Raw genomic sequence first — 27,287 nt, forward strand, 5'->3', positions numbered from 1 at the left:
TATTTTACTGATATAATTCTTCTCCAAAAATCCCACTAAATGTGTTATGTGTATCCACCGCAATATCGCAGTATCAAAATGCTTCATATTCAAAATTCAGCTATTGGCAATGTTATTTAAGATAAACACAACATTATAACATCTGCGAAGTTAATATAGCAGAAATAGCTATGTTATTTAATTATTGAGTGCTATTATTGACTCAGGACATAAGTATTAAGACAATGTCCTCCGCGTTATCACTTCTTATCGACAACTGCGTGCACGTACCCCGCTATCGCGACGAATTTGACACTTTGACAGCTGGCACTTGACAGTTTGACAGGCGACGTATGACGTGCGCTCGTTTACGATTAGAAATATAACGGTCGAAAAGGTAAACGTCTTTATTAAGATCAAACGCAATACATTCTACAACTGCACATAACTATATCTATGTGGTATAAAGATAGAGCCATTATCGAGGACTACAGATTGCTTCGATAATTGTAGCAGAAATGACTACGGTAAATAGCACGCTATATACCGTTATTTTAGAATAGCGTTCCGTTATAGTGCGGTTCATTCTTGATTATGTTATTACTAATGACTTCCTGCTGATACAGAGAATATAGTTTTATTTTTATGCGGATGTTATTTATTTTTATTATTAGCAAATCGTTCGACTGATGGCCCGAGAATTTGCTAATTTATAAAAACTTCTGCTATATTATTTTTTTTAAGTTCTATTTTTAAATCGAGTAGAAATTTCATTGGGCTTATAACACCCTTATAATGACAGTAATTTATGTGAAGTACTGCTTCGGGGATTTCAAATTCAAATCCAAAAATTCTTTATTCGAATGACGATGGATTACTTCTCTTGTTGTGGTTTAATTGTGTCTACCATCTGTTCGTATAATAAATGCTTCGAAAAAACACAGCGAAACATATATAAAAAGATACGGAAGCGAATATGTCATTTTAAAAATTTGCTCTTCGATGTGCGATTTGATCTTCTAAATCATTAAGTAATACCACTCAAGAAAGTTTTTTAACTCTTTTTGTAAAATCTTGCTTTGGCAGCTTATTCAATATTATCTGTAATCCTATTGTAAAAGCGTATAAATTCCCAAGGCTTTCTGGCTCGATGAAGTCAAGTTTAGGTATAAGATAACAACATCGCTATAAATAAACAATAATAATGAATTAATTAATGTCGTTATAAATAGCTGTATTTTATTTTGTATGCTATGTACACACTTTTAGACTATAACGTCTAATTGCTAAATTTTAGAATAAAAATAACATCATTATTTCAGGCGTACAACATCCAAAAGTATTATTAGGTATATAGCATAGGTTTATATTTAATTACATGCTATGCTATTATAAGAATGCTATATGCTATGTTATTGTAATATTTTTAAAACTTAAAAATGAAAGTAATTACGTCTTAGTTATATGTTTCGTAGCGTTTATTGGTTAGACTTAGACGATTTGTCAAATGGGTTTTATTTGTTGTCCGAAGCAGGTGTTTCGTTTGGTGCTTGTAATGTGTAATTAAAAGTTTTCTCCGTTTGTTCCAGATGCGATGGGTGAGTGTCCGCGCCAGCGAGCGGCTCGTAAATCTCGGCGTGCGTAAAACGTCCGTGTTAACAAAAATTCCAATCTTCATAAAACTTCAAAAAATAATTACGGATCCTCGGAGCTCCTTTTTCTTTCTCCGTTTTTTTTTTGTTTCCAACGCAAAATGAGTCAATCGTCAAACACTAGGAGTCGGGGATTCGACTCGGGTCGTAAACTTTGATTAGGTCATTAAAGCATGTTAATTTATTAGCTCTCCGCTGACTTCGATCAGCTACGCTCAAAAATAATCCATATCGTGTAACACATACAGGCGATAGTCCAGTGCTGATGCCGCGGGATATTGGTCCTTCATTTATTGAATCGTTGGCGTGTAATCGAAAATCACCTTTAGTGTAATTAACATTGTGGTGTAAAATTTCAAAGTTCACGGAGTCAGTTCTTCTTTTTAACTCATGGTTACCCTATCGAACATAACTTCAGAAGCTATTACATTTTAATAACGTTATTCAATTGTTCGTTTCGATAACGCTGCTATATCTTTCGTTAATAGCTTAATTTTATTTTCTTTTAAAATTGTAGCGGTGAGAATAACGTTATTTTTAAAATTAAATAAATATCCTATTAAAAAATGAAAATTAATCGATAATATGAAATAAATATGCTAAAAATAGCATAATGAAGCAACAGTTATTACCCAGTTTAAATTGATAAAGCATATCTGTCTACGCTAAAAGAAATATTAATCAAGAGTAAAAGCGTTTATGCACATATTATTTGTAAACTATTCACAAACTGTTATTTATAACCTCTCAATATTCATTTGCGCCATCGAAATGGCTTATTCATTTCAATGTCAAAATTTGGCGGGAAACGAGGTTGGCGCGCAAACCGTTGCGTTCATTTGTCGCCGAACGCGACGCATTAAATAAATTAAACGCAAACAATATGATCGACACGGGAACACACTCGCTCGTCCGCGTCCACTAATAAATATGGCGAATATATCTTTTAGGTTAATAGTTATTAAGTGGTCTTGTAAAATCAGTTGGCCAAGACGACTTTAAAATCAATTACGTTTAATATATCATAACAAATTATGTTCTAGATTGCAACCAATACTATTTAAAATGTAGTAACTAGTTATATGTTTAAAAGCTTTAAAAGAGTCATTAGCTTTTTTTAGAAACGCTAAAAAAATAAACTATGTTATCTAATAGAATGCGACAAGCCCAATAACTTTTGACAATATAAAGTCTGCAGGAAATTATAGTTAACAATAAATAATTTGTAATAGTTATATAACTAATAAATAGTTTGAATAATATTTAAATAACTAAGAGACTTAATTATCTGTGGCATATAGCACATAGATTGTCGACGATCCATTATTAATAAAAAAAGAGGTTACACGACGAGTTCAGATACAATGTCAATGACATCGGATTTACATATCGAAAATCAATAATTAACGTTATTTGTAATCGCCCAGTCGTAGTCCCACTGATGGACACAGAATGCACGATTCGATCGCCGGACATTCCGATTGACCTGCATTCGAGTTATGTACGGTCGTAAACTTCTGTTAGTTTCGATGACATCTCTTTCTTACAACGTACAATGAAGCAAGACGGCGTCCCGCCATTTTTAAACTTTCAAATCGTGTTACAGCATGTTCGAGGGTCGATTTGCTCGTGCCGTATCGGAACATAATATTAATTACATCTATAATGAGCTTTGTTCCTTTCCTGCTGATTGCGTTTCTGCCCGCAAACCAGTTATCGAGATTGGAGGGTTTAGATCTCATATTTCGGTTACTTTGTATACAGGCTGATTGGTTTTAGGTAGAAAAGTCTTTATAGGGCTGAATGTTTAGCTCACATATACCTATACCTAAAAATTCGGATAGTTATATGTTAAAATTAATTGGCATTCCAATAAAAAAAATCAAATAACGTAACATATTTCAGTAAGTGGATATTATATACAGGATGGTTCGAAAAAGGTGTATAAACTTTACGAGATGAATTAACAAATGAGGTATAAAATTTAAATGTAACATATTTCCTGATCTTATTGGAAATCTATTACGCCTATGTCCAACAGTGGACGTCTTACAGCTAAAATGATAAAATATATCAGTGATTTTCCATTCTATATACGTTTATTCAAAAGCATATTAATCACAGTACTTATTACGTACATCAGTGTCAACGTAAATTCTATTTCAGGTAACCTAAAAAAGTACATACAACAATAATATGTTGACATACCTCCAAGCAGTGCGATAGCGCGGAACCCCAAATATGATTAATGATTTGGCAGCGTACCGTCCGCCCCGTGAGCGATAGAATGTCACCGATATATATCTAGCGAGAATAATTGCTAATTACACAATACAACTCAACTCCATTGACGACTTTGCTACTTATGCTCATTGCGAATTGTACTTTTGCAAGCCTGGGCCAAAGACGTAGTTTGTAGACGAAGAATTGCTCGTCTGAATTAGCAGCGTGACCACAAGCTGGTAACACGTCGTGACCGTCGAAATTGTCAAGTTTCCGGGAAGTCCCTAGATGCAAGTATAGGCTAAAATATATGTCGATGATTGAATATTTTATAATTAAAGAATCTATGAACTAAAAATCAATTTAAGTATCTCAGCTCTGTAAATATTTTATAAAACGAATGAAATAGTTAAATAAAACACCCCGTCGCTAAATAATTTTAATAAGAGTTTCAATGTACATAAAGATCGTATCACGTCACAATAACAATCGTTCACTTGTAGATAATCTGCACAGATAATGTGTAGTTGTGCGGTCGGTTGTTTTATCTGTGGCCAGCGCGCTGTCGTCTGTTAAAGACGCTAATGTCTCTATGACTCTTTTGCTTATGAATGAAGCTCCCGACGCGTCACTCCTGCACATCAACAATGATTTAAACGTAACACATTTTAACTGACTGAAATTAGTGCGACATAAATAATAACGGTATAAATTTGCGACGTTACAGCGCCATAACAAATGTCGGAGCGTAGAGAAATCGAAAAGAATTTCAGAGGGGATTTACTTTAACATTCAACACCTCGACAATGGCATTGGCGAGCTCTAGATCTTAGCTGTCAAACGTTCAGAAACATGTAAGCGGAGAGAAGATTGAAAATTCGCGCGCAAAATTCAAGATGGCGACCCGCGCGGGACGCACGATGTTGATTTACGCGCCACGGTCGAGGTCGACGGCCGCCCGAATTTCGTACAGAAATGCACTCGCCGGGTAATTTATTTGTGACCATCTATTATTTTGTAGACTCGCGAGGTCCTAAACGCAGCTGACATTAATATATCATTTTACGCGACGGCGCGACTTGCTTTCGCCCTGTCTCCCTCGTGCTTGCCGCTTCGTCGTAAGTAGGAAAGGGACGGCGGTCACGTGGCGGAGTAGTTGCGTTTTCACTTTTTATAGTCGCAATATATTTGATCAGCTGATCGGCATGACGTTTACAGCTCGGCCGGAGCGTAATGTATTTCATAATTTATATTATAGCTGTTGTGTTTTTATCCGAGTTGACTGAGGTCGGGGTCTGTTTGTAATTTCGATTATTTATCTAATGGCAACACCGGCCGTCGTGTGACAAGTGACCGGGTCCGGCGATTTTTTGATTATATGCTAAAATATTACAGATCGATTTCCATATGGGCCTTCTCGCTATTGTCTATACGTCTTCACGGGGCTATTTAACATTTCAAATAGGCACACCGTGTGCGCGTGGTTCGGCGATCTTCGGCAGAGGCTGGAAGTATATTTTGGTCGAAGACGAGACGAACAAAAAGTCAGCATTGTTTGCTAAGCGCGCCACCATCTGCGGTACTCGGTTTGCGCTCCAGTCGCCGGCATATGCCCAGCACATGACTCTTACATAATTCAACGATGTATGATCCAATTACATCGGCTTCAACTGTACCTTCTACTACGACATTACTATAAACCAAGTTTTAAAATATATACACTCGTCGTTTCCGTTAGTACGATTGATAAATGTGAACGCAGCTTTATTATTTACATGTATGCAAATTATTATCCACGTTCATTTAAACACTTGTGCAGGTACATCATGTTACTATTCAAATGTAAATGTAACCTTGCCCAGAGTGGATTTATAAACATCGTCATCGTGAAGTCAGCCGACAGACGCCGACTGCAAGGCATAGGGCTCCCCCAAACTTCGCCACGATTATCGGTCTTGCGCTACCCGCATCTCGTGTCCTTTTTAATTATAACTGTTCCATAATGCTGTGGTTCCGAAATCCTTAAGCAGTCCTCGAGTTGAATCATTGGAATAAGGTTTAAGGTAAGCACCTTCAGTGCTCCACCACTCTGTAGAGAGCTTTTTGGAACTAAGTGTAAAGCCTTAAAACTTTCACCTGCCAAGAAAGCTTTTACATCTATAACTAATCACGGTGTATAAATGGACCGGATTGAGGTTTTGGAATCTTTAGAAATAATTTGTTGAAGTCACTGAATAAGTAGTGATATCAGATTAGTTTATATGATAGTGATGATGATGGCAACTGTGGCAGACGACCTGGCGACAGTTCAGCGTTGTGGCAACATGGCAACTGTGGCAGCGAGGGTGGTTAAAATTAGTGTGCGTGGCGTCGGCCGGGTGCGGCGCTCGCACGTGGGCCCCGTAAATATTTTTGGAGGCAATCGATTTCCGAAATCCATTCTGTACCCTCGCACCGACGCACGTTCGTTGGCAGAACGTGGACATGACCTATTTTTATTTATGTTAATTTATAATAATACATATTTAACGCTAAAATTAAATTGTTGATACATAAATTTGATGCTCACATGGACGATTATGTTTGGAATGTTTAAGAGAGATATCGCCAGTTTATTCATGATCTTAATAATTACCAGTTAATTGCACCCTGCTGACATGTAACAAAATGAAAACAAAATTATTTGAAATAGGCATTAAAACAGGGAACATAATTTCTTTTATACATTGACTACTAGCAGGTTCAGAATGTTGAATCTATAGAGATGTTTTAACGCCAATTATTATTTGACATCTCTATATAATGTTTAATAAAATTACAAGTTTTGATCTTATTGATACGAATTTCGGGTTATTTCAGTGCCTAGCTCAATTTAAAAATCTCGAAGTTTGGTTCACGCAATAAATACATTCAATTAATAAAAAAAACACACACACACACAATATAATGAAGTGACTGTTTTGTAAGCTCTAACGCATTTGTAATAAACATTAGATGTTTTAAGTTACAACTACCCGACTCAATTAACCTTACGTGAAAGTATTTATGCATAATGTTATAAATTTCTTTACAAACACACCGCACTTCATTAACAGTGACGCGTTCATTCATGGGCGACGATTGTAAAAGTCACACGACAACGAAAGAAACGCTTACATTATTAAGTGATATGTTGCAATTTTTAGATAACAAACATCTGGATCTGTTTAAAGGAAAATAGAAAAAAAGTATGTAGCAACCTGTGTTCCCTTTCCCCTGGCAGGCGTACTATGTACTATGCTGCTTCAAACCGAAACCTACTAAAGCCAATTGGGCTGCATAAATAGACCAGTCCAAAAAAGAAAGGCAAATAGAAAACGATGAGTTTTTGAAGGTTTTAATAGTCCGATGGCATATAGACATATATAGGATAGCAGCGCAAGATCGGCCATCGTAGTGAATTTTGAAACCTATAGTGGGCGTCTTTCTGTCTATATGGTAGTGATTACAAAAGCCAAATAATGATACAGGTAGTATTGTTAACGGTTTTCTTTACACGTTTCAAAAATAAAGAATAGTCTATGTCGATTATTTACAAAATTCAACATCTCGAACAAAAATACAAAGGCGCTATTTCAACACTTGTCGTATCCATACTAATCGACAGGCATTAGCGCGTATCGCACGGGCCTACCATCATTAATCTACGTGACAGTTCAAAATTTAGTTACCGAGGGTCGCCCCCCCTCGGTCCCGCCGCCGCCGCGCCTCGACCCCGCGCGCGCCCGTCGCTCGGCAAGTTTTGAGCGGCGGCTAAATAAGGCCCGGCCGTTCGGCAACTTGCCGGCTTTCGTTACATTGTTCTGGTTTTCGACAACAGCCATGTTTATCGTTATTACGTCGATTGTATCGTGACGTCACGGCTTTGATGCCCTGCCTTTGGCCACATACACATCCTTTTGACCTGTCTCTTGTCTGCGAAAGGAAAAATGGAACTCTCGATGCTGTTACAGATCTGCCGTCATTATCTCTCTCTAAATGGACTCTGTAACTCTAAATTGAAGCTAGTGTGTAAGTCTCAGTACTGGAGCCATGTCACAACGAGCACAAAACTTTTTGTAGCAAATGTAGGCATCTAATCCATCAAGAGCGCCTTGCAAAAGAGATCCACTAACAGTCTCTGTGAGTTTACTTTCAAACGAGAAGGTAATTAGAAGTTTCTGGTATTGAAGTCATGGGTAGAAAGTTTTTTTTAAGTAAGATTTGCATAATTAAAAAATAACATCGTTATTATATATTATAAATATAATATGTGTATGATACTAAAATTATCCAAAATATGTTTAACGGAACCAACGAAGCACATGTGTCAAACACAGCTTCCGTGTAAAATATATATTTGGTACAATATCGATTGCTAAGTACCAGGGTAGCAGGACGGCGGAGGAGTCGCGACGCCCCGCCGCGCCTGCCAGCGCCAGACGCCGGTGTCTCGAGCGAGCCGCGCTAATTGCTTTCATATTGTAACGTCTTGTGTCTATACTAGCCTGGTAATTTGGATGTTGCGAATACGTCTGCATTCCTGGTACCTCTTCTTACATAATAATAATAATAAAATTGTTAAGTTTCTAACAATAAATAAGGCTTTATATTATTAATAATATTTCATACGAATTCACGTGCTTTTTTCACTTATTTAAGTTAACGTATTTGAGGTACACATAATACTTTGATTGCTAATTATCAATTTGAAAGGCATGTAGCACAGTGCTACAATTTTTAAAAATAGAACAGCAATTGAATTTGTCTTATATACAGGAGGTTTTTAACCCGGTGAGTTTTGTAACATACTAGTTGCTAGTATTAGACTGTAAAAAGTGATTGCAGAGGTATGTACATAGGTCTCGTATTGTTTATAGGACGATATCCGCGTTACGGCACATTAAAATCAACAAGCCGTTCCCAAGACGTCCCTTTCGGTTTATTTAGCGTCGTTTAGCAAAGAGCATTGACCGCGCGTAATGATATGGGAGGCTCCGAAGACACCGCGGCAGACCGCCTCGTGATTTTTTTTTCCCGACGTCGGCATGAGTAATCATATTTCCTCAAACCTTCCGCGTTTATTCAAACCCCTCGATACGAAACGGCTCACCCCCGACGCGCTGACAGTTGATATGCAACCTTGAGTTTACAGATGTAGAGTTCTAATTCGTGCAGGTGATGTAGACCCCGCGACGGTCCCGCCAACCGGTGACTGGCACAATCCAGGTCCCGGGCATATTTCTGCCGTTTTATTGCGTTCCGTGATAATCTTGGGATAGGCATTTGAATTTATGCGTACTTTATATTTTTTTTACATGAGGAAATGCTAATGTTTTTTTATATCGCCTTATTTTTTTCCTTTCGTGTCAAAATGCTTACGTCAGTGTCTAATAAATTAAAAAATAACCTGCGTCATATCTGACGGCTGACGTATTGTATTAACTAATTATAATCAACTTAATATATTTATGTATTATATATTAATTAATATCGGTGATGATATACGGATCCGGGACCTGGTCACTTAAGAGGGGCGTCATAGCAAGGCTCAAAGCCGCCCAGAGAGCTAAGGAGAGGGCTGTGCTCGGAGTTTCGCTGCAAGATCGTATCAGGAATGCGATCTGCAGAAGAACCAAGACCTCCGACGTAGCTCGAAGAAGACGGTAGACGTGGCGAGGGTATGCTCCCCACTAAGTGTACTGACGAATTAGCTAGAAAGGCTAGTATGCTAGAAATAGCTAGAAGTCGCTGGTTGCGGGCAACGCAGGGCCGGTCATCGTGAAGATCTTTGGGAGAGGCTTATATGCAGCGTGCGTCCATCGACTGAAAAATAGAAGAAGAATATCTACTTGCTTTTCAGGCTAAATACCGTCAAAGCTATAAAAGCCAGAAAGGCTAAAAGCGCTCACCACAAATCGAATATACTTAGTACGTATAATTTTAAAACCTTCCGCAATGTACAACAAGCCTTTTCGTCAATTTATTTTTAATATGTACTTTGAATTTTGCAAATGGTAGTCCAATAATATTTGCGAATTTATAAAAATTAATTAGAGACTTTTGCAGATGAACTTTGGTGCATTCAGTTTTTCACGGTGCCTTGTAAATACACTTAGACGTCGCCTATTTTTATGCATTTGTACAAAATATTGTCATAAATGTATTGTGAGACCACAGTAAGAATATTTATTTGTTTGAACCGCCTTCTCAAGGAGATTCGCGGCACTAAGCAATAAATTTCTTGGTCTATGATGAATAGCATTAGAAAGTTCTATGAAGTATACCGTCTTTTTGCTAAAACTTATATAAGCTCTAAATAAACGTAATGGTTGCAATAATCTTATAAAGCAAGTATTAATATAGTTTTAAAAACTATATTAAAGACTTATGAAAGTGATAAAAGAAAAGAAAATTCTAATGAGTTTGCTGTTTGTTTTTATCAGATAAGCGCATGGGTTATATCCTCGTAGGTTTATTTAGAGTAAAGTACGTCATTAGAGAAGACCACAGACTGGCAAGAAGTCCACCGGTAATGTAGACAGCCAATTTCCTTAAGGTCGTCAAGGACGCTGGAATGAGCTGCCACAGCTAGTATTGTTAGGAATCTATGTAGTCTATTATTTCGACAAATTTATGGCAATAGACACCATGGGGAGATCGGCCAATAGATGGGAATAAACGACACCATAAGGAGAGATACCATATATCGCCACACTTGGCTAGCGGGTTGGCGATCGCAATGTGGTATTATAGTACACAGAGAGCGCTTCTGCCCATCTTCTGGAACCCTATATAATGAATGTACAAAGTGTGAATAATATAAGGTTGTATCCCGAGAATCGAACTCATGATCTTACGTCTAATTCCTCTGACGTTGGGCATCTCTTTGTAGATATATGTCCAGCTGTGATTGACCTGCGACTAAAATGATTATGATTATAGAAGCGATCACCGAGATGATTTGAAGAGGTACATCTTTCGAATTGAAATATGTGCAGTGGTATAACAGTATTATGTTCAGGACATGTAGCTATTACTATATGTAGCTGTTAGATGACCTAAAAAGTGTCAGCGCGGACGAGCCAGTGACCCGGCGTTTGACCCGCATGTGTGACCGTCTGTATGATCGATGACGTCGGTGCGTCAGTGTCAAGGTCGCATCTGACACCTGTCATATCGCTCAGGCGACTGTCAAAAGTGGGGCTTTGAAAAACGCGAGCTGTCAACGAATAATGAATAGCGTTCCGGGTTCGACAAAAAGCTGTCGGACGTCAAACAGTCTCGCGTTGAATGTTTATATTTTAACATACAAGTTTTTAATTAACGTTAAAATATAAAATTAATTATTCTTTACTTTAAATTAGTTAGTGCCCAACAAGACGTGTTGTGTTATATATGAATATATCTTGTTATAAAACTTGCGGACATGTCGTTGCAAACTTCCTGATTTGTAAGTACATTCGCAGCGATCCGTCACTCCGTCGTGATCGCACGTTAATTAAGATAACAGTGTTTTTAAAATAAACGTTGACAGTTTTAATTTGTTTACACGTTGTCATTCAATTGATTAAAAAATCATTTATTCTTATAATTTACGACATTTATACCTAAAAATTGGTGTAAAAGCAAAGGCGTCAACGATTAGTCAGCCAAAATACTATGAAATATTTGACATTTATTTTTTTTAATTTTATTGGAATGCCACAGATTAAAACAATTTGAGTTGTTTACAGAGACAGATCATATACAATTTTAATATGCTATATTCTCAATTCTGATAACGATTTTTTGCTATATTACCATTATTTTTTATATAATATAAATTACACCGAGAGTAAACAAACTATATATTCACCCTCTTATAGCTTTTACATCTATTACACTGTATGATAGTGCTAAACGCTACCAACATTCCAAGCCAAAATCTTTAGCCTTCATAGAGCTCCAACTTCTCAATCTACGAACTAATTCTTTCCTTCATGTACTATTGCAGGTGTGATGATGGTTATATGAACGAGGTTGAAGGCACCTTCTTCACTCTGCCTCTTAAGTTCCACTGATTCTGCAAATGTCAGTAGACAAACAGTGAATGGCCAGTTAGAAAATTTAAAACCAAAATTCAAATGTACTCGTACAGCAGTCGAGATGCTTCAAGAATCTTCCACGGATACACTATATGAATGGCTTAATGTTAAAGATTTTTAAAATAACACGTTATGTTATTATTATATTCCATTTCCATTCCATTACCTCATCTTTAGATTTATAAAAGAACTAATTGCAAGCAACCAGCAACCCATTTTGTATAGATCGTTAGAACACTCCGAAGAACGATTTATCGTCCTTGGCACTTATATGACACTGTAATATAAATAGATACATTAACAAATAGTATTTAGTCATTTAAATGCAAATCTCTCGCACGATTTGAATATTCGTCCGAACTTGTGTCATTGACACGTTTAAAAATTCGAATAAATACGAAATAGTTTATAAATTCACGATGATTCATTTCTAAATGTCTTTTCTAGACGATTCTCGAAGGCAAATATGTTAAAATAAATATCAGCCATCGGTCAAAGAATCTCGAAGCTATGGATAGATACACCACGACAAAAATGTTGTATAGTTATGTATTTATGATAATATGGTGACCATAAATTATAGAAATCTTCAGGAATCATTAAAACTATTTAAATTGATCGAAAGATACAGAGATGTAACTTATGCTGAAGATTTGCCTGTCAATTTCGGTATCGAAACAGGCAGGTGCTCGATATATAAAAGACCGATGTGACAGTAAAGCGGCTCTTCTAGCGTTTGATATTGTCTGTCGATATTTTGTCCGAACACGGACCTGGTGTTAAGTATAAGAAAGGCAAGCGAAATTGACTAGACGATGAATGAATAACAATGGCTTAGACATAGACAGTTGTTTTTGGTGCGAATGGTAACAGATAAAAAAGTAAGAATTTATTAAGTAGGAAACGTTTAAATTGGAAGTCGTCGATCGCGCAGCCGCTCCAGAGCCGCGCCGCGGACGAAAACTAAACGTTTATTAGGTACACATTATCGATCAGGCGCTGCGTACCTACGGGCGAAGTACCTAGGTAACCTCCCCTACGGGCAAGGCATCGACCCCCGCGTCGCCCGCGCGACAACCCGCTCTATCCTGCACACAACACGATAGCTTTTCCTTTGACGGACAGCGATTTTCTTATGACGATCCCAAGTCTACCGAATCGACGGTACAGCTCCAAAAGAGCATAAGCGTCACGAGCCGGCGAGGAACAAAGGCACTAATCGACACCCCGCGAAGGCACATAGGGCGGGCAGTCCGCCCAGCCATGGGCGGGGGCAATTAGCGGGGCTCCTTGGCGAGCGTGTTTAAAAATGCATTTTTTATTACTTCAGTTTTCATGGCCGGCTGTAATTGAAGTTGGAGTAAAAGAATTAACCTCATGAAGAGCGCTGTTCACGAAGTTCACCCGAAACTTCCTCGGCTTTTTATAATTTTCGCCGGTCACGGAAACAGTAGTTGTTTTTTTTTATTTTGCTATTAAATTGCTCGTTTAGAACTCAGCAGGGCTCGAATATTCAACAACCTTCCATTACGGGTACTCTATTTTTTAAAAAAGAAATCGCTTAGAATTATGTATATATAATAGATAGAATCAGAAAGAGCCAAGATCTCCGACGGAGCTCGAAGAATTGCTCGTATGAAATGGCAGCGGGCGGGGCATATCGCCTTGGCAGCTGATGGCTATTGGATCTGATAGGTATTCGAGTAGCCATGACCATGAGCCGGTAGACGAGGCATGGCGTTCTCCACTAGGGATGCGGACGACATAGTGAAGATCGCTGAATGTGCCCGCCCGCATTCAGGACCACGCAGGAGAGGTGATCGTGCCGATCTTTGGGAAGGTCTATGCTCTGCAGTGGGCGTCCATCAGCTGAAATGAAAAAGAGTAGAGACAAACACTACTCTCATATATAAGTAAAACAAAACGGAAAGACGAGAATTGTATTTTTTGATTATTAAACCTCTTTCTTTAAATGCTCACAAAAAATTACACCAGGCTCAGTCAGTTTTGGGCTCACCTCGAATCTGGACGCGTTTAGAACTCTCACAGATTAATATAAAGTTGAAAGATGTCATTCTCTTCTTAAAAACCTGCCCTGTGTCGTGTTGGCGATATAAACAATAGCGTATTCGGAGATTAAGTTTTATTTACATTGTTATACTGTCTATATAGATGCTGTGGGTTGTACGGACGTCCGTGGTCTAATATCACAAAGTTTTAAACTAATCTCAATATCAAACGTCAAAATATCATCTGTTCGAAGCGAAGGATAATATTTATCACCTCATTATAAAGATTTATGGTTACGAATGCAGCATCACGGTTTGTTCGTGAGTTTTGATGAAACATGTGTTAAGTTTTTACATGTCGGGTCGTATATCAACTTGCATTAAAATCCTTCCAATGTTCGAGATGCAATTTGTGTACAAAACAAAGAGATAGCTTGTACAGAGGATGCTATTGTAATTGTCTGTGTTTAAACTTGTGTTGTAATGTTATTATTATTTTTGAATTGAAATCTCCCGCGCCGTCTTAAACATTTTACGTAAATCGACATTAATTTATGTATCATTCGAAAGCTTAAATTTATTGCCGCCATTTTCGTAGTGACGTGCCGATAGTGATGTGTAAATGCTAAAATCGATTTAGCACGCTATTTGTCGATGATTTGTCACCGTCTTGTCGATAGGATGTATGCTCTTTTGTTTTGTGGATGGCGTTGAGTAATTTGGTGTGATGTCTGCTTATACTACACGAAAATGAATTTTAGTTGTGATTAGCGATGTAGAGTTCCCGGTTTTGCTTATCCGTATTCAGTTTGTATCAGTTATAACTAATGAATTTCTTTGGCGTTTCTTTTTAATGTGAAAACAGATAGAATTAGAATTGAAGCGAATAAATTACTATATTTAACTATATCTATTTGTTAGTTGTTATATATACTTCATGTTTCTGTCCGTCGCGAGTTTATGTATATCTGTAGAGACATTATTATATCTAATATGGGTTTCTCACGATCAAAATTTATAACGATTTCGTAGTTTTCACAAAACAAAAGTAATTTTTCTGGAGCTCGCTCGAATTGGCTTACAAAACGAATACAATAAAATGTAGGAAAAAAGCTCGCGACAGCCGGAGCTCACCAGGGCCACATAAAACACGGGGTGTCTCGCTGCAGAGAAAGGCGGGTGATTTATCGTGAGAAGAGGGACATCTTCGGGCGTCCCATTATGTTTCGGGTGCATGCTCCAGGTAACCCCCGGCAGGTGCTGCGCGCCTGGTGCCTCGGCCCGCTTTTGTCTTTTTATTTAATTCCAAAAATTCTTTCGGCCGCGTTATTTATTTAGTTTCTTTTAATTTTGATCGTTCTGACGGCACCAACCTTTTCCTATCTGTCAAGTAACAACGTATTATGATTTAAACAAATAACTTTGTATACAGAAGGAGCTTTGTTTGTACATTTTACTTACAAACACTACGTCAAAAAAGTTTTAAGCAATGTTTGTATAGAACGCCTACACCCTTTTTTTATTTAATACAATGTGAGCAGTAAAAGAAATCAAAAATCCTTTTTATTCGCAGCAGTATAGCTGCGCTATATAACACCAACTTAATATGCTATATGCTAATTTCTTAATATTATTGCGATATCGGCAATAATTTCAGCAACCTCATTCTTATTCAGAACTGTTTCCACTTATTTCTATTCAGAGAGCCAATAACAGAAATAATCATATATCATACTAATATTACATTTTAAAGTTATATGGGTGATAGAAAATAGATGTAACAGTTTTACAGGAGTGAATTTATAGATCATTTTCAGAACATTAATATATTGCACACTCTATTCAAAAATCAATGGTTTCAGAAAAAAAAATATCGTAATGTGAATATAGTAGAGAAATAGCGTTTTCAAAATTTGGCTTACTATTTATTAAAATTAGTTATTTTTTTTATTTATGTTCTTGTAGATTTAGTACTGCCGAAAGTTATTGTCTTTTCGGATTCCTTAGGTAAAAAAAAGGAAATTTTTTCAGTGTGATATAATATATAGAGTGAATAAAATGTGTAAAAACTTTACTGATAAATAGGCTATACATTCACTTCCTTAAAGGTTTTACATCATTATCCTGTATAAAGTCATTACAAATAACTAGCAAGTTCAAACCATAGCGGGTAAACATATTGTGGAATCTATAGAGTTGTTACAACTCTAGAACGGTGGACAAAATCTAGCATGTGTTATAATAAAAATTCTAAATAACCTTTCACTGTAGTACAACTTGATTCGATCCTGTATTGGCTTCTCTATATCTGAAAGAATACATATTTATCACGAAATTGAAACAATAAATACGAAATAATCAAACGCGAGTGAATTTTACTTAAATTTAGATTCACATCCGATTCAAACATAAACCAATTATCAATTTAAACGTAACAATGTGATTTTATGTATATCCGAAAACATACCTGCATTGTGTACCAAACAGTCCGTAGTGAGGGGAATAGTAGAAACAATAGTTAAAACCGATAATTGAGTTGAAATAATTGCCGATTTTTAAACATAGCCGACGGTATCTAATTCTTTGGCGTTTTAATCTCTGTTATTAAGGGTCGGATCTCCCGATGGCTATCAAATCACATTTCCGACGCAACACTTGCATTTAATTCTTTAGTGGAGAACAAAAAGAAATACGATTCCGTAATCAAAATCCGAAAAGCACGCCACTGTCCGTTTGTTCGTAATTGGTCAGATTCGTATCACAACGAATCCAATTTCTGTTTTTAATAATTTCATTTATAAATAAATCGATAATTACAAATCAAATCTTAAAAGTTAGTTATTAAAAATGAAGAGTTAGAATTGACTAACTGAACAATTTTACAAATAACTTCCATTTATTGTCGTCGGTCTGCCTAGTGTTTGGTCTAGAAACTTTTGGTCCAAATAGCCGTCTTTTACACGAGCGCAGTGCCCGCCCATTGCCACTTCCAATGAGCAACTCTTCAAGTTACGTCGATGACGTTAGCTTACTATTTAACTTACTATAGTCGTTAAATAATTGCCGAATCTAAGGTGCGTGTATATACCTATATGAATAACGATGAATGTTTTATCGTGAAGCTTGTATTCTTGGGCTGTGATGCCAGTGATGGGAGTAGGACTCGCGGCCAGGCTATTAGCGGCGCCAGGTCATGCTGGACGTGCGTGCGATGCTATTACGTAATGGGCCTGGCGGCGTGACGTCACGTAGCGGCGCGTTCAGCCAGTTCCCTGGTCTCCCCTCGCGACGCTCGCGCGGGTTATTACAATTTTTCGGCTTATGAATACGGCCGCGCCGGGGGATCGCACCTCGGCAATTCTGCTTTAATTCTTATTTAGAGTGCCGCCTTATTTCGGTTACAAGATTCTTAGTATTTGTTTATGGCGTTAACGCGCGCTCGGCGGCGGCGATGGGGTGATTTTCGACTTTTTTTTTTACCGACGCCGCAATTTCTTTCGCGAGGCGGGCGGAGCGCAAATTGGCAATCGCGACGGCGATAAGAGATAATGCGCCGGGTCAAGGGCTCTTTATTTTCGGGGTAAGGTCGTGGCGGATGATTGTGCGAATTTCTTAAAAGGAACTCTATGAATAAACCATATTCTTCATTCTTTTTATTTATTTTATTTCCATAGCGGAATAATGTTCTAAATGCCATCTGTCCTAACAAGATTACGATATTCAGGTTTCGTTTGTTGATCATTTTCACAAAATCCTTTAATGCAATCATCATCACTATTTTATTCATAATACGTGCATTGCTAGACCTGTCTCAATTTAAAATAATTTCCTATAAAACCGGTACGACGCCTGTATCAATACAAGACTTTAGCAATTCATTGTATGTACGTATTATCATTAAACATATCTTTAATATTGTCGCATTACATCCATATTGTCCTTATATAAATTGTGCCCACTATTTGGTGGTTGTCGGTCATTGTGACGCTCTCTAAGACTGGCTTATGCCTTGCAGCAGGCTATCTATCTGACATTATGATGAGGGGCAAGAGCTCATCTAAGCTCGAAGGTTGACATGGCAGCCTCGACTGAAACTGTTATATTGACAGGATTGTAATGGTATACATATCTTACGTTTAGAGTAGTGTTTCCCTAAGATAAGTTTATGTCCTATATATATATATAAAGGTGCCAAAAATACTTGTCTGAAGGATATTTCATGAAGTAATTGGGCGGCAGGGTAGAAGCAGGTCGCTGCACCGGAGTATGACGTCGTTAAAAAAGTAAAGTAAATCGCTAATGGCGTATGATATCGGCTCTCCCCTCCGCGAGCGCCCCGCCGTCCCCCCCTGAGAATTTTTTCCGTGTCGAGCGTTTCTTGTATTTTTCGTCGGGTGTTTTTTTGCGTAATGACGCCGCGGTCCTGGGAGAGTTGGACGAATCCATTAGATAGGCGGGTAGGGCTTAATGCAGGAGTGTTTTTTTTTTCTCTCGCGATCGGGGCGGAATGAAAAAACGTCACATGTGTTGGCTCGGAGCACATTAGTAGCGTTTGTGATGGCTTTTTACTTCTGCGGCACACCGCCCCCGCGCTCTCCGCCATCCCCTGCGAGCCCCTCGAGTATTACTCCCGGTGTCGGCAATCAAGAATGAAGAATAACGAAAATATTAGAATTACCAACTGTACCTACCCTGAACTTGTACATACATCTGCCACATAGTGCGCAGGAAAGAAAGCTGAAGATTTTATATTCAGGAGTTAACTCCACGGACCGGCAGATGAGACAACGGGCGAGTTATATACGCGCAAAACAGATGACCATTTTGGCTTTAAGGTGAGATGACCATGGATCAGTAAGAGCTGCGTAAGACTTCCATCCACAAGAATGACAGTCGACTTTGTTAAGTTCGTCTACACTAAATAGAGCGTATAATTATTTTAAAACTGTCAAAATATAACATGAAACCAGCTCGCGTTTATCTATCGGAATTGAGTTATGTGTCTTCCGTTGCTTACAGGCGTTAATTCATTTCCTAGTTAAGACCGGCTTCTGATTGCATAAGCGATGTAATTAACATATATTTAACTGCTGCGTAACAACAGCATACAGTATTAATTTTAAGATAAAATAGCTTTCGTATCAATCTGCCTAAAATACTGCCGTCATTTCTATCATCATACTATAGAGTGGGTAAAGTGACACATCTTTGTCAGTGATAAGTGATGTATTAATTTTTAAAATTGCCAAAATACACGTCCGTACTTACCGAAGGACTTGCATCAACTGATCAATGTGAACATGGCTTTCTAATTTACTATGATTTAATTGTAAATTTTATTTATATAATCTTAACAAATGAAGTGTTTTTAATTTGTAAAAGAAGAAGAAAAATTTCTTGATTGATATTTTAAAATACTATGCGTCGCATTGATGGAACAAAGTTAACATTTAGTTCTAGAGAAAAATGGAGATTGAAACGAAAATTAGGAAACAAATGTTAGTTTAAAAAAGAATTTTATTCAAATATATTACATACGATATCAACTTATATAGTAACTTATGATAGTATAAATATAACCCTGAGATAAGAATCCACGAGGCCGAGGGACGGGAGCGAGGTGGTCATCGTTGTCCGTCCAACAACAGACACCCTCGGGCTGTATAGCAGTGTCCATCATGCGGTAGCAATATCATGTCACACACGTGCGTGTACTGCACGGACGAGACTCAAGATGCGATCGCAAGATTTATCGATGTGGCGAAAGCGTACAACCTGAGGATGCCAACATGGAGTAGGGACGAGGAAGTGGTCGCACGAAACGTTTTCTTGAAAACTGGACATTGTTAGGGCGTAGTTAAAATAGATTAAGAAATCTACTTCTTTACTCAAACACTGTAGCATGCAAAAATATGTCTAAAAATTACAAATATTAAAAGTAAAAATAAAAAAGGCACAGACGCTTGTCTGTGGAATATAGATCTTAATTATAAAATAATATAATATTACCTTAAAAGGTTATCCCAAAGTCATTATCTATTAACAAGTGCTTTGTGTAAGTTTTTTAAAAATATTTGTTACGTAAATAATAAGTGTGATGTCGTATTAGTAGTTACGTTCACTAGGGCTATGTTAGATTCGCTACAATATCGAGTCAGAAATGTCCAGATCCGTATAACAACCAAGGTCATCGACGTAGCTGGAAGAACTGCTCATATGTAGTGGTTGACAGACTTTGAGGTCTAAATATTCCCAAGTGGAGACCAGGAGCCGGTATACACGACGGGAATATACCCCCCACTAGATGTACTGACCTAATAATTAATGATCAGACCAGTTATTGCAGTGATCCTTGGAAGAGGCCCATACTCTTGTAGAGACCGTCTATAACTGAATGGATTGACCTGGTCATCATCAGCCCGTTTATTGAACTCATTCTTTTTATTCCAGGAAAGTGGTGCCCATCACGGCGCGAATGGTCCTCCCCGCCCGATGTGGCGCGGCGAGTTTACTCCTCAGTATTCCTGGGCAGCCCGGGTGAGTACCCAGGTAAATATACCCTCAAATTATATACTCTCTGATATGCCGGAGTCAGGAGTATTGGATTACCAGATGAAGCAGCACAACTACACAAAAAACACAAGAAAATTAAAACCGATCAAAATATTTTACTATTAATTATAGTATTTAAATATGGTCCCAGTACTTCAGGCTTCAGCTCACAAATATTTGAAAAACTAATACGTTTTGTTTATTATAACAACTTACTTTAAACGTCATCTATATATCAACTAACGTATCGGTGCTACTTAAAACCCTTGTGATTTCCCTTGCTTACAATGTAAAAAAGTTCTAGTTGTAAATGCCTTCAGTGTTTTATCACATCTAAAGCCGATAATGGCGACGGCCAAAAATTATTTGTCAATGACGAAAAAAGATAACACAGACCACAGAATATCGAAAGTTATTCAAGCTTCGTTTAAAATAATAATAATTTGCACAGATTAATAAGATTTTTTTACTTTTAATTTCAATTTAGAAAAAAAAAACGAAGTTTATTGGTTGTGAGTATAGAAATAACTGAACTGAATATTTAAAGAATAGAGAGAAACGTTGTTATGCATATATACGAAACTCACCAGGAAATAAATTTGCCTCGTATCAAGACAAAGTTGTAAAATTTGTAAAAAAAAATTAACGTGAGATATATGTCATACTGTGTTTTTAATTGTAATTATATGTCTCGTGGCATTGTTGTTTAAAGTATTTAGCAAAAATAGAGACAGAAATGAACGCATATGTGTTAACTATTGTGTTAACAGGCATAGTTTATGGCATAAAACGATATTTATAATTTAAAAGGCATTACATCTGTAGATTTATAATTAATGTTACATTTACCGTCGCTAAACGATATTTGATAGATAGCTCGGCGCCGGCTAATTATATATTTGATGCAATAAATCTATCTACACTCTTATCTCCGACATAAATAACTAATTAAATGAAATGAATATGCAATCGGCCATAACAAATTAACACTTAAATATTTCATAATTAAAATTTTAAATGTTTTAAGATCTATAAAATAATTACAATTAAACAATGTCATAATATTTTAAACTCGAGCTTAATATGCTTTTTAATTTGACAAAAAAACGTGAAAAGGTTAACAAAATTTCGCGCCATGTGATTTCGTTCACAGATTAAATATAAAAACTAAATAAATCGCTAAGCGCTGCACGGAATTGTTTCGAAAATCAAATTCCCGCTGACAGACTTATCTTTAACGACGCGATGAAATTAGACGACTGATTTGTTTTTGAACTTATTATTTTCTAAATTATCTTTTATTACAAATGTTTTGTACGGTTTCTATAGATTTCCTGATTTAAATTACTCATATAAACTTTTATGCTTGTTATAAAAAATGTTGTTTTTTACATTCTCTTTATATTTATTCTAAATAGATAATGTTTTAAGCGTGTACGACGCCATTTTGTAAATCTTAAGCGGTGACTAAAATGGTGTCTTAGTTAATATGTCCGATTTTGGCGCTTGCACGCCTTTATTTATACACATGACACCAGTCGGGCGACAATTGAGGCTCCATTACCGCTCGGTCAGCGCCGCCGTCGCGGGACCGGCGCGTACCGTTTGACCCGTTTCCTCTCGTATCAGTAAATTAAACCGGCTCGTTATCATTAATCACGCGGCTAAAGACATCTTTTCTAATTACAGACGAAGCTGGCCACCAAAAATATAATCAGTCTTGTTAATCTCCCGCGATTATCTACCAGGCAATCATAACTGCTGTGAAGAAATTAAAAAAAAAAACCCTCGAAAGCGAGCTTCGGTAATTACAATACGACAGCGCCATCTAGCGGCACAATCGCGACACAATGATACATGAATATGTCATCGGTCTAATTTAAGCTCTACTCATACGCATTATAGTTTCAATTACGTTGCCGACGAGTGTCATTTCGCGGATATGTGTACGAAGTATGTCCGTTTCGTTTGCGTGCCCGCGCCCGGTGCTTCCGTCTCGCTCTTATAATAATTCGTCAGCATCAATGACCGTTTCCATTACACTAAATCAATTGGCGGGCGACGCCGCGCGCGTAACGATTTAATGCGGCTCGCGTTATTTAAATGCTGGACGGCCGCGGAGGTGAGCCGTGGAAATAATAATAGAGTACTTAAATCAGAAACGGAATCGGCGAAGGCGAAGTCAATTTATTCGGAGCTTCGTTACAATTCCGATTTTTATCTAACGTCCCGAATGAATGCCGCCGAAGACGGATTACAAGCGGACGGAGCGCCGACAAAAACTCCGATAGAGAGGGACGCCGGGAAGATATCGATTCCGTCCTCGCTAAGAAAGGATCGCTCCGACACGAAAGAGCGAGCACGATCTCGTCTTTACGACGTGTGAAAGAGATAAAACAATTCCTTATGTCGCTGTTCTTAAGTCATTTGCGCATTCGAAATGGCACTTTACTACCAAATATTAAGGTCGCAGTTTCATTGTTATGATTGCATATTGACGATTGTGGTGTTCTACAATGGAACGTTATAACTTCATCGAGTGGCGTACGTGTTAACGTCCTTATGGCGTTCTGAATAAGATCGTTATTGGGACGTGAGGCGGGCGGCGCGGATAGGCTGGACGTGCACCGGCGGTTGCCATGGTTACAGGCGTTGGAATGTTTAGGCAGGCGGCGCACGGCGCGGTCGCTCGTTCCACTCGATCTTCACCATTAATTTAATTGCTAATAACGATGATGTTTATTTTAATATGTAATAATCAAAGCATGTCGTTGGCGGCGTAATGGCACTAGGAACCAGTATATCGAGGCGCGATTAGATAACCAGCTTTAATATTGTTTATTTCCTTATTAATGAATTAATTGCTATTTATATAACAATATTGTTGCAGTGAAGCTTTTTACGAGCTCGTGTGCTGACGATTCGATAAATCGCTTTTACGATATCATAACAACTCGTTGATTTCGGTGCGATGACTCCTCGCCGCATGGCTGCGGGTGCGTTGGGACCGGGCACATGTCCGGCCGCGGCGCGCCCACGTCATTACGCCGGCCCGACTCCGCGAGCGACTCATTTTTAATGTTCTCTTTTCGAATTTACGCCCGAGATTCGAAATTAGAGGCCGAAGGAGACGGCGGGTGGGCGGCGCGCGGGTGCGAGCGGGAGAGCACTCAATTGCTCAATTTGTGCCTCGGCTCATAAGGTGCCTTCGGGTTCCTTTTTCAAAAATCCAATGAGATCGATCGCTCGCCATGTCCGCAAATTAGAGCGGGAATCGTTGTTCGTTAGCGGGCGGCTCGGTACCGAAGGCTTTATCGGCCGGGAAAGTGCATGCAAGATTGGCCTATACGTAGTAATAAGAAAGGCGAGAGTCCCCTGCGCGGTGAGATCGTAATCAACATTTGTGCGCGGGTCAAAGCGCGCCGCCGGGCGTGTGGAGGTGCATTTTAGTATTACCGGCGGTCTCGGAACACTCGTTTCGCCCGAACCTTTTAAAGATCCTGAAGATGTTCTCCTGAAGATCGTCGGTGAGGTCATGCGAGAAAATTGCGCTCTCACGTCGTCTATGCGCTTCCATTTTACCCTGATAGCGCTATCGCTACGACGTGTAGAGTAAAATTACTAAAATAACTCGTGTACTATTAAACTACTGCATTAATAGTAACAAGACTAAAGCAAGAGCTGGTTATTTAATTCAAAGACTTCAAAATATCTTTAAATTTTTAAATATAGATAAATACATTTAAACACGTCGAAGTATACGCCTTGATTGCCACGACTATACGATATAAATATAAAATTAAAACAAAATCGTAACTCCTGAATTTCATCTATAAAATGTTACAAATCCTTTTTAATTGTACGTATATATGAAGTTCTACAATATATATTAGACCCTACTTTTCTTAGTTATAAATCTAAAATTAAAAGTATATGTTTAAACAAATCTTATTATTACATGAAAAAGTTTGTAGTTAATGTAGTTAATGTAGGTTTGTTGAATCATTTACATGCTTTTTAAATTTCATATAAAAACATATCTCTTGTGGACAGACGTCCTGCTCGTTTCAACAGATCAGCATTTGTAGCCCGTGGTAGCTTGCTGCTTATAATGTTAAAGTAATTGTCGATTAAAAAGATAGTGAAAATAACAACTCAAATAAATATACGTTGAATTTGAATTTCAGTCATTCCTGTTAATACTGTTCGATATATAACAGATTTTTTTTTATAAAATTGTCATTAAAATTCTTCTCTAAAATAGAATCATTATTAACCTATGTATTAATACATACATAAATATACATTATATCAATGCATTGATTTTTATCCAAGCGTATTCTAAATAATAAATTTTTTTAAGTGTTTTTTTAATGAACTATCTGTACCTGCAACTTCTGCGTGAAATTTAACAGACAAGTAATACTTGGATTTTTGATAAATTTAACCTTTTTTATAAAATAAAAGTATCCTAAGTTACTTCTTATTACATCAGCTATCTGCTAGTGTAAGTCCTGTAAAAATCGGTGCAGAAATTTCAGAGATTAGCCTGATTAAAAAGACAGAAAAAAATAAAAAAAATGGTATATGTACCGTATATATATATTATTCATATGCATATATACGGAAGTTTTAATATAACAGACACTCCAATGTTATTTATTTGTATAGATTGATCTCGTATGCCCAGAACTGTCATTGCATTGAGTCAAATTAAACGCTCTAGTTGCGGAGGCTATGGGGAACATATCTAGAGGTCTGGTATCTGGGCGTGGGATCGCAAAGGTCGCCCGCGTCAGGTGGCCGGGCGCTTCGGGTACGCGTACCGATGGATCGATAGCGGGCCCGCGGCGGTTTTTACTGTTACCGTACCAAGAGCTCGCATCGTGCCACCGTACCAGATACTCTATCGTATATACATCCTTACAATGTATTCACGTCGAAAATAGACTCGTACCAATCAGATTATTATAATGTAGCTGTTTGTACCAAAACTTCCTTTTAATGTATCGTAGGTATTTCAACTAAGTAATGTATAACACAGCTTTCTATTTTTCTATCATGTAATTGGTCGATAATACATATATCATATACAACTTATATTTTAGGTGTACCATATCTTTATATACATTGTCCAAAGTACAGACGATACATTGGTAGTTTTGACTCTATATAGCCTGTTAAATAGTATCATCTGTGTGTTCGTCTATATAAATAAGTAAAGTTTGAGTGTCTGTTTGTAATATTACAATAAACGATTTTTACTATATGTATTAATATATATTCAGTAAATAAACAATTTTTTTTAAATGTTTGTCTGTGGTCTGTCTGTTTATTTCGAATAATCTCTGGTGGCTGGACCGATTTTGATGGGACTTATAATGGCAGATAGCTGATATAATAAGAACTGACCTAGGCCACTATTATTTCAGAAAAATTCGTTAAACAAAAAAAATACTTTTAATTTCACGCGGCTGAAATTGCGGGCACAGATAATAAATAATATAATCTAGTTTTACCAACCGATCATGACGGTCTCGTATGTTCATGGACATTGGAATACTAACGCGAATCGAGTCGACAATTCAAGTTGCGGTCACCTCTCCGGAACCCATGTACACAGTCACCTACAAAGCTTTTGCCTTAACTACCTTCGAGTTTCCGTGGTGCTGTAAATATGTCTGATGTAAGCCTTCAACACTCTGCCACCTCGAACCTGGTACAGCTGTAAATACAGAAGGACAGATGGCTTTGTTAGATGACATAAAAAACATTGTTAAGTCACAAGACATTAGTTCTGGACATTAACCTCCCCCTTAGATTTCCAATAAGACTAATTGATAGCTTATATTGGTTCTTACAGTTGAATCTATTAATAAATAGACCAGATTCTTATCTCAGTAAAAGTTTAAAAAAAATTCGACTCAACACATTTCTTTATCCTAGTTCTAATTTCAAATTTCCATTTCGTTTTCTTTTCGTTTACACCTGTACAATCCTTTTGTAGATAGGAAGAATCATTTACAGGGCTACCGTCAGTTCCACCTTCATTTAGAAATCAGTCGACACGTTGCCAATGGAGCTGAATGCGCTGCAATTTATCCGACATCGACGCGCTGTCGAGGACGTGAGCGCGACAAGAATGTCGCAGTAGTAAAAAACGCCGTGAACCTGTGATATTAATAATGGCGGCCGTTACCCCCGCCGGGGGGAGCCGGCACTGCTTGTACGAACATAAATTAGGCGGATTCAGATAGTTTGATACTTCGTTTTAGATGAATTTCCTTACAAACTTTCCTATTCACATTTGAACACAATTTTGATACTTTTAACTTGATCATATCCATTGCTAACTCTTATTTTACATTCTTTTAGTTTTGTAATCGATTCTTTATCGATATTTCTCTTTTTTTTACAACTTTTGATTATGTTTGTCAAATTAACCAAACTTATATCAATACGTTAGGTTAGTATTTGAAACCATTGTCCTTTCATTCAAGTTAAGGTACAACGTGTAAAGTTACATGAATAAATAAACATATGTTCCTGATGTGGAAGGAGCATATTGATCGTCCGACGGCCGCAGGCTTTCGCAATAGGTGGACCATCGATATGGCCAAAAGTTGCGGGAAATAGGTACTTCGCTGCCTGAATCCAGGTGGGTTCAGGCAGCGCAAGACCGGACTTCGTAGCTATCTTTGGATAATACGTGTGCCTTGCAATAGACATCAACTGGCAGACATATTGATGATCATAGTGTGCCTGGG

The 27,287-nt window shown here is 37.6% G+C and overlaps 1 protein-coding gene across 9 annotated transcripts in view; it reads left to right on the forward strand.

Annotated features, from left to right (window-relative positions):
• The window catches only part of hth (homothorax), a 375,595-nt gene that overhangs the window by 175,191 nt on the left and 173,117 nt on the right, over positions 1-27,287 (forward strand). For 4 of the 9 annotated variants that reach the window (XM_068762761.1, XM_068762765.1, XM_068762762.1 and 1 more), the window contains exons 8-9: positions 1,569-1,577; positions 20,419-20,517. In XM_068762761.1, coding sequence (XP_068618862.1) covers positions 1,569-1,577; positions 20,419-20,517 — 108 coding nt within the window. The remainder of the gene's footprint in view (positions 1-1,568; positions 1,578-20,418; positions 20,518-27,287) is intronic. The other 5 variants (XM_068762764.1, XM_068762768.1, XM_068762767.1 and 2 more) reach the window with 3 other exon arrangements.

Source organism: Battus philenor, unplaced genomic scaffold (genome assembly GCF_028537555.1).
Source record: "Battus philenor isolate CCGP_79_NKW_IND1 unplaced genomic scaffold, ilBatPhil1.0.hap1 SCAF_17, whole genome shotgun sequence".
In the NCBI taxonomy this organism is placed as follows: Eukaryota; Metazoa; Arthropoda; class Insecta; order Lepidoptera; family Papilionidae; genus Battus; species Battus philenor.